Source organism: Myotis lucifugus, unplaced genomic scaffold (assembly GCF_000147115.1).
Source record: "Myotis lucifugus unplaced genomic scaffold, Myoluc2.0 scaffold_58, whole genome shotgun sequence".
NCBI classification, from domain to species: domain Eukaryota; kingdom Metazoa; phylum Chordata; class Mammalia; order Chiroptera; family Vespertilionidae; genus Myotis; species Myotis lucifugus.
The window spans coordinates 4,163,833-4,173,173 of NW_005871106.1; the positions used below are offsets into that span (position 1 = coordinate 4,163,833).

The 9,341-nt window shown below is 39.9% G+C and overlaps 1 protein-coding gene across 3 annotated transcripts in view; it reads left to right on the forward strand.

Moving 5' to 3' along the window:
- Window positions 1–3,226, forward strand: part of RAB12 (RAB12, member RAS oncogene family) — a 28,023-nt gene extending 24,797 nt beyond the window's left edge. The window contains exons 4-6 of one of the 3 annotated variants that reach the window (XR_002829415.1): window positions 324–413; window positions 956–1,158; window positions 2,086–2,130. Coding sequence is in view for 2 of the 3 variants with exons in the window: in XM_006089273.3 (XP_006089335.3) it covers window positions 324–413; window positions 1,054–1,158; window positions 2,086–2,199 (309 nt within the window). In the remaining variant the exon portion in view is untranslated. Of the gene's footprint in view, window positions 1–323; window positions 414–955; window positions 1,159–1,475; window positions 2,047–2,085 lie in introns of those variants that run through there. The other 2 variants (XM_006089273.3, XM_023754239.1) reach the window with 2 other exon arrangements.
- The last annotated feature ends 6,115 nt before the right edge of the window (window positions 3,227–9,341 follow it).

The following is a 9,341-nucleotide window of genomic DNA, read 5'->3' on the forward strand; positions in this document are numbered from 1 at the left end:
TGGATTTTTACATTTTTTTATTGATGATCATTTTTAAGTACAAAGCCTTGCCTTTATTTTGAATCATTTCCTTAGGATAGATTCTAAGGAATTACTGGTCAGAGGCTAAGAACATTGTGGTTCATATACCTAGAACCACGTTTCTTTCTAAAACGCTGTGAGCTGTCTTCCACAGTAACCAGGTCTGCCTGGGACAGAGAAGATGCTCAAAGATTTATAGAGTGAATGAACAAATGAGTGAAAAATACTGAATTGTTTTACATTTCCTGTCAGTATATGACAATGCCCATTTTTGAAATGCAGCTTCTTTTAAAATTCCACAGTATGCTTCCGAAGATGCAGAACTTCTCTTAGTTGGAAATAAGTTGGACTGTGAAACTGACAGAGAAATCACCAGACAGCAGGGTGAAAAGGTGAGAGAAACCTGGGGGGCAGGAGAGAGAAGTCAGTTCCCACACTTTGTATGTTAGCAGTTGATACGCTTTACCTTTTAACAAAGTACTTATTTTTTTAAATTATGAAATAGTTATACAGTATCACTCAGTCACATCCTTCTCATATGTTTGCTTTTTTTTTTTTTTTTTTAGCAATCTTGCTGCCTTAAATTCATTTTGAAATTGAAGGAAAAAACCCACATTAGTATATGCTGCATTATTATCTAACCTGACACTATATACAGAGAAATATTTTTTTAAAGCATAAAATTGCTTTCATGATTGTCTCTCACTCTAATACTAGTATATGTTAATCTTCCTTGGAGAATCAGTGGTATTCACATTTTAAATGTCAGATACATTACAATTTTAGAAATTTGGTTACATAATTTGACTTGAAGGTCATTTTATCACTGGGTTTTGCTTTGTTATTTACTTATGTAAGAATTTTCTGCACTGAGGAACTTTAAGTTAAGCATACACTGGCCTTAACAAACCTTTAGTCCACCCCTCCCATATAGCGGAAGCCCAGAAGGTATGATTCCCCATCGTTGGCCTCATATTCATACATTAGACAACATTGCACCCCACAGAGAGGAAAAATAACTTGTTTCCTTAGTTCGCACAGCAGATAACCGGGATGCGGTTCTGTGAAGCAAGTGCCAAGGATAACTTCAATGTGGATGAAATATTTCTGAAACTTGTTGATGACATTCTGAAAAAGGTAAAAAAATCTGCATGAATGTTTTTCATCTGAAACATACTGTTTATTATTTTTTGGTTGAGGATTTATTATTTCGAAAGGAAAGTACAGTAGTTTTTCTCAGTCTTAAGGAGCAGGTGAAGTTGTTAACTCGGCCAGAGGCATCCAGCCTGCTATAGCAGCAGCCCTTCCATCTGGTGGTTTTCAGTATCCTTGGTATTAATGTCCGGTGTATTTGCTTAGCCTCAAATACAGTTTGGTGGAGTGACTGGCGCTGGCACGACAGTGTGCCTGTTTGTCTGACATTTGCTTTTCTTCTGTTCCTGTTTTCCCACAAGGACTAAGTTACATACAGATGGAGGAGACAGCAAATGTGCAGGGATCTGAGCTGAGAGGCCCTGGTCCTTGCCTCCCCTATTCTATCATCAAAGCCTTTTGGTGATGCTGAGCGCCAGGAGAATTGCTAGGCAGCTTCACTGAGCAGCAGCAATTTCTTCAGGCATCTTTAGGCTTACATTCAAAGATTTTTTAGTAAGAATTTCGTTATTATTACGTGTTATCTGCTCAGTTCAAACATAATTCAGAAGCATCTAATAAAATGGCTGCTTTATTAGAAAGGTTATTTCTTTCTTCAGTAATGCTGTACCCCCTGAGAATGCAGAACCGCTTTTTTATGTATTAATGCACTGAGTTCCCATTATACTGGGCCATGAAAAAGACATGTTTATGAGGTCCATCTTGTCTCTTCTTCCTCGGGTATAAAGGGACATGATGCATCCTGAACCTGTTTTGTTTTTTGTCTTAGTATTTGAATGTCTAGTTAAACTTTGAGGATTAGAGAGTTTTATATAAAAACACTTTGCTCTTATATAATTGTACGATTTGCAGAGCACTTACCTTATACGTTGTGTAGTTAAAGTGTGTTTTTGTCTTCTGTTTATCCTGAAGATGCCTCTGGATATTTTAAGGAATGAGCTGTCCAATAGTATCCTCTCCTTACAACCAGAACCTGAGATTCCACCAGAATTGCCTCCACCAAGACCACACATCAGATGCTGTTGATTTGCTACTTTGGAGACAAAGTGGGAATGATTCCTAGAAAGGGGAAAACGTTCTATTCTGCACTACAATCATTCTGAAAATTTCCTTTCGCACTTTGTAATTCAAGTCAGAGCTATACACTAACTTGTAAATATGCAAATATGCAATCCTGGATAAGTTTTGGTTATAAATTACATATATCCCTCCAAATTATTATATTTCATTCATTATCCCAGTGTCTAGTGCGTATACACTGGGAAATGTAGTACTTCTAATATGAAGAATGGGAGAAATGAAAGTTATAGTGTTTCTTGATTGTCCTTGTTAATTATATTATGGGGACAGAAGATACTCTGATAAGAAGAAAGAACATGGTGCTTTGCTTACTGATTTAAAGAAAATTTGTAAAACCAGAGATTTTTTGAAGAAAAAAAAAAGCTATCTTACGTGCTTTTTCTTTATTTACAGGACATTTCCCTAGCTGTAGCATTTTTGAAGTATTGGGAGTGTTTCTAGCACAAAGCAAAGTTCCATTCATAGCCGTCATTGAAGGTTATTTATTAATGTGATATAATGGTAGAATATTACTAGTTAGAGGGTAGGATTTGACTCTGAGGCCGCAGAGTCGCTCTCATAGTTTCTGAATTGATATCCCTTATGCTTTTAAGAACTACGAAGATTCAATAGAAAGAAAACGCTACTGTCCTAAACAAATCCTGTTTAAAGGAATTTTAAAGAGATACATTTTACTATATCAAAGAACGTACTTGTATTTGCCTAAACATTCTATACCTTTATAATGATGAAACTTCTCCCCCTTATGATGAAGCTTATTCCTGTTAATCCTAGACTGTGTTCTTTTTTTTTTTTTTCAGTCTGATAATGAATTTGTGAACTCTATCTTTGGTATATCTTTTATTAAACTGCACTGTTTTGTTTAGTCAAGATAAGTAATTATGTATTTGAATAACTTGGCGTGTCTTGAGTGTTGTGATATGAAAAGCATTGTGGTCTTTCTACACTAATAAAATTTTGTATTTATGAATGACGGTTGAGTTGCCACATTTATTGTGTAATTATTACTGTGTGTGTGTGTGTGTGTGTGTGTGTGTAATTGAAATTTGAATATCTGATAATATTCTGCATATACTCCACTTCTTAATCATTTGAGTATTTTAGATAAGACAAATACAGTGTCCTTCACTGTGAAAAAAATTATTTGGTAGTTTCTCAAAATACTTAACAGGATAGAGTATGACCCAGCAATTCTGCTTCTGGGTATATTCCCCCCCAAAATTGAAAGCAGTAACACAAACATACTTATACACCTGTGTTCATAACAGCATTATTCATAATAGCTAAAAGGTGGTGAGGGATTAGTGATTAATTGGGATAGATTTCGTTTGGGAAGACGGGAGGGTGGGGATAAGGGGGAGAGATCAACCAAAGGACTTCTATGCAAGCATATAGGCCTAACCAATGGACACGGACAACGGGGGTGAGGGCATGAGTGGTGGGATAGGGGGTAACGTGGGGATAAGGACACATATGTAATAATAAAAAAATTTTTAAAAAGATTAAAAACTTCTGGAGCTGGATGATGGTGATGGTTGCACAATAATGTGAATGTACTTAATGACACTGAATTGTACATTTTTAAATGGTCAAACATATATAATGTCCTCAAGAAAAAAAATTTTTTTAGTGTATATGCCACCAAAGTGAGCACAGAATTTCTAATGTATGTACCTTTCATCATCTAACAGTTAGCCATGGGTTGTGCTGATTGTTTACCTGTTATCTCACCTCCATGCCTACCCTCTAGGCCAGCGGTTCTCAACCTGTGGGTCGCGACCCTTTCACAGGGGTCGCGCCTAAGACCATCGGAAAACACATATATAATTACATATTGTTTTTGTGATTAATCACTATGCTTTAATTATGTTCAATTTGTAACAATGAAATTGGGGGTCACCACAACATGAGGAACTGTATTAAAGGGTCTCGGCATTAGGAAGGTTGAGAACCACTGCTAAGCTCTGCTGTCTGCTTTCAGAGCTGGGACTCAGATTTTCCAGGCCCTCCTGCTCTTCCTGTAAGACCTGATTGGAGAAACCAAGGACTGGGGAGGAGAAAAAGAAGGGATTTGCTTGCCATTTTTCCTTCCCATCAGCCCCTGTGGTAACACCCTACAGCTGGCTCTAGCTTCCTACAGACCCCCTAGCTTCAGCGTCACTGCACCCCACTGGACATACCAGAGCAATGGGGCTAGTCAGCGTGTTATCTGCCACATATCCGGGCCATGCCAGCACCTGTTAGCTCATTTCAGTCCATGTCCCTTCCAGGTCCTGCTCCTGCTCAAGATCTGAGCACCTGCCATGCCACACCCCTCCTCAGAGCTTAGGCCAGCCTGCAGGATCCTCCTTAGCTCCTACGTTTTGGCAACACTCCTCCCTGTTTGTCCCCCAGCCCCGGGAGTATCAGTTGCTTCCTTTAGTTGTTGATCACTGAGTTACCTCAGTATTTTCTTTGTCGGTTTAGCATTTTAACAACTCTGTGGCTAGTTCTCTGTATCAAATCCCTCTGTTTAATGATGCCTTTTCCTGACTGCTAGAGTACTTGCTATCAAGAGTGGTCTCAGGAAACATCCTCAAAGATGAGTTTAAAAAGAAAAATGTTTGCCATGGGCATTTATGGCTAGTTCAGTAATCTGTGGTCTGGTTCATATTTAGACTCAATCTTAGCTCCTGCATTTGTGCCTGTCAGCTGTGGTGTTAACAAAAGTACCATCTTGTTCAGTAGAGTGATCTTGGGATTAAAGGTAGGACTTTGCAAGAAGTATTAGTGTGGTTTATATGGTTCTTGAGTTTGATTACATTTTTGTTCTCTGGCTTTCCAGTATAGTTGTATGTTTTTTCTCTAGTTAGGATTTTGTGACAATAGGATTAGGACTTTTAGTTTCTATACTATTGTCCTCTACAATTTTTTAGGGGCTGGTTATTCAATATCCATTTTGTGTATGCTTCTCATGACTGGTGGCCTGTCTTGCCTATATCATGACCCTAAATAGCCATTGTGTGATAAGCTGAAACTCAATTTCTTCTCTCTTGAGTTTTAAAGGGAACTCTATTAAACAGTTGTAAATATACATTATGTTTTTATAGCTCATTGTCTTAGTGTTTCATCTGATTCTCAAAAAACCGAGATGAGTAGATATAGGTGTAAAATGAATGTTGATTATCCATGTAGAAGGAGAGGAACAAAATCCAAGAAAGTACAAATAAAAACCCCTGAAGACTCCAAGTTCTGTAGATTTTGTTATAGCTAAAAATCATATTTTCGGTCTGTGAACTTGATAATAAACTTAGTTGAAATTCACCTTCATGGAGAATTAATAGTGGATTCAATGACTTTGAATATAGTAGGGATATAACAGGGTTATTCTGTATGTACAAATCTCCCTTCTCTTTTTCACCTTCTGGATCTTAAAGTACTATTTCAAGTTGGTAGGCAGTTTAATGGTTTTGAGGTTTTGCATTTTGAAATTGAGTGAATATTAGTTGATGACAGCAAAGCAAAGAAATTAGTCTTGTTTGTTTCTAGCTATAAAGCAAACTGCCTAAAATTAGTTGGTTGTGTTTTTTTTTGTTTCTTCATGAGTGACTTACATTACCAGGGAGAGAAAAAATGCTTGTCAGATAGATTATTTATTGCCTGGAAGTTACAACTAGGCCCACAGACTGCAAATACATTCGGACAGGACATGACATTCAGCCTGTTCTTTAGGTTCCAATACTGTAGTCAGCAGGAACCATGAAATGTATTGCATGGTTGCTCTATTCAAGGCTCTGTGCTTAGGTGCTATAGGGGATACAACCAAGATAAATACTTCCGTCACTGCCCTTAAGAAGTTCATCAAGCCCTAGCCGGTTTGGCTCAGTGGATAGAGCATTGGCCTGCGGACTGAAGGGTCCTAGGTATGATTTTCCGGTCAAGGGCACATGCCCAGGTTGCAGGCTCAATCCCCAATGTGGGGTATGCAGGAGGCAGCTGATCAATTATTCTCTCTCATCATTGATGTTTCTATCTTTCCCTCTCCCTTCCTCTCTGAAATGAATAAAAAAATATATATATTTTTAAAGAAGTTCAACAGGTGCCATAAACAGGCCCAAGAGAATGAGACAGCTTCTGTCATGAAAGAACGGATGATGCTCACTCCTGAGGAGCAGATGAGGTAGAGCCAAGGCCAGTTGGGGAAGCTGGAAAGTGGAGGCATCTTCTTCCTTGGCCTCCAGGAATGAGTAGGCTGTTCACTAGTGGCAAGGCAGACCTGAGGAACAGTGTATCCAAAAGCCAAAAGGGACCGTCTGATAGGCGGGGACTGTACATAGTGAAGCATGCATTGCCAGCTGCCCCAATCGGTTATGGCTTCCTAAACCCTTGGCTGCCTCTTGTAAATGTCTGATAGTGACAGGCAATTACTGGAAATGTTGAATTGCCTGCACACACACACAAACCTAAAACATGTCTCATTTCAATGCATTATCACTGAAAAGGGGTCTAGAAACCTGCCTTTGTATTTTTAGCAAGGGTGAACAGATGAGTGGTCTACTTATGAACCAGTTAGCTCTGTTCCATGGGCTTAACAATAAAAACCCTAATTTTACCAGATCTCTTTCTTTAAAAAAAAAAAAAATTGTAGACCTTTATGATGCCACTCCAAATACAGTTCAACAAATGCTTGTGATTAAACTAGGGTGCATTCCATTATATTAAAGAACGTAGGTTTTTTTAAAGACAAAGAATGCTACCCCTCAGCCGACTCTAGTTCTGAGGCTCTGAGGAAGATTATGGTCTCTGCGCCTCAGACCTGTCTGTCCTTAGAGGTCATCAGCTTTACCCTTTAGGGTCAGCTAGTTAAGCCCATGGTTACCTCAGGGGCTCCGCAGCCCAATAATGATCTCCAACCAACTTGTTAAAATTTAACTCAGAAAACAGCTTTTCATTCCATAATTCAAAGCAACAGGTTTCAGTATAAGTAACTTGTTAGTTTGGGTTCCCATCAATTTATAATCAGTCATTCACAAATAACTGGGTGTTAGGTCTTGTCTTGGATAGAGCAGGAGAGAGCTGGGAGGAGGAGGGCATTGGGTACCTGAAGGGCAATCATGAAAATAAGGTAGGAAAATGGTTTAGAAGGAAAATGAAGCCAAAGCTAACTGGGCCAACCTCCATTTGGATCTGTCTGTCTTCCGCCAGGCTGGGACAGAACTATGAGACACTCACACAACAGGCCGTCTCCTCAAGGTCCAGCTGCTGCTCCTCACTCAGATGCCGCCTCCGCCACACACAGCATCAGGCACCCAGGGGGATGTCTGCCCTAAGTGTGCCCTGGATGGAAGTCCCTGCTTGTCACCCCAGACATGATCCACCCAATTCCTTCCTCTCCTATATATTCAAGCTGGCCCCTTAGCTTAGACTCGCCTGTTCCCTGGACCTAAGTCAGCTCGGATTTCCACATGTTGGGAAAGCTCTCCTCTGACCCCCGCTGGAGCCCACCCTCTCCTCTGCAGCTCCTCTTTTTGAAGGATCCTTTCACACTTGCTATCTCCGCTCGCACCCCTCAGGCTGACTTCCCAGTTCACTGCCGCCTGGCTCCCAACCACAGCTCCGCAAGGACTCTGCTCTCCAGTCACCAACAGCCCATTGTGCTAAAGCCCAGTGGATGGGTGAGCATCAGCATGCTTGATGTCTCCACAGCGCCGAGCACCCAGAGAGCCTTTGGGGCCCAGGGACCCCTGAAATAACCCTCAGTGTTTAGCTGGCCCTTAAAAATGAGACTGTCTCATGGGCAACAGTACGGATTGTCTCAGTAGTGGTCAGGAATGTGGTCCTTAAAGCCAAGTTGTACCACTTCAAATCCTGGCCTGACCGTTTCCCAGCTCTGTGCTCACTTGGTAGGTGTCTTTATTTGAGAAGTGGGGATAATACTGGATGGTAACTTCTTCATAGGGTTGCTGTGAGGATTACAGGAGTATCTGTATACTTCCTGTAACAATTCTGGCACATAGCTAGTACTCAGTAATTAAGTATTACTGTGGTAAATTTTTAAACATTATATTTTTAATTAATTTTAGATTGACAGGAAATTGCAAAATTAGTCATCACCATGTACTCTTTCCCTAGTTTCCCTAATGATACCATCTTATATAACTATAGTAAAATTATCAAAATCAGGAAATTGACATTAGTACAACACTATTAACTAAGGTGTAGACCTTATTCTAATTTCACCAGTTAATTTTTTTTCTTAATGATTATGTTCTTAGTTACCAGAGGGGTGGGGGGCTGGGGGACTGAAGGGATTGAGAAGTACAGATTGGTAGTTACAAAATAGTCATGGTGATCTAAAGTACAGCATAGGGAATATAGTCAATAATACTGTAATAACAATGTGTGGTGCCTGGTGGGTATTGGAAATACCAGGAGAACACTTTGTAAAATACTTTATATGATTGTCTAACCACCATGCTGTACACCTGAAATTAATACAAGATAATATTGAATATAAACTGTAACTTAAAAAAATAAAATAAGCCCTAGCCAGTTTGGCTCAGTGGATAGAGTGTTGGCCTGCGGACTGAAGGGTCCTGGGTTCAATTCCAGTCAAGGGCACATGCCCAGGTTGCAGGCTTGATCCCCAAATAGGGGGCGTGCAGGAGGCAGCCGATCAATGACTCTCATTAATGTTTCTCTCTCTCTCCCTCTCCCTTCCTCTCTGAAATCAACTTCATATCTATATCTAGATATAGATATAGATATAGATGTAATTGATTAAGGTATTACATATGTGTCTTTATCCCCCCATTGCCCACCAACCCCCACTCATGCCCTCACTCCCCTGGTGTCTGTGTCCATTGGTTAGGCTTATATGCATGCATACAAGTCCTTTGGTTCATCTCTCCCCCTTACCCCCACCCTAAAAAATAAATAAATAAAATGAAATTAAAATAATAAATTAATAACAATCACTTTCTCTTTCTTGAATCTCTCCTTCCTTTCGGCTTCTGTGGCCCCTAATGTCAGTGTCCTCAGAATATTTGTAAGCATCTCTTCCTCTGCTTGTCTTTTAGGTGTTATGCTCCCCGGGCAGGGGCAGACCT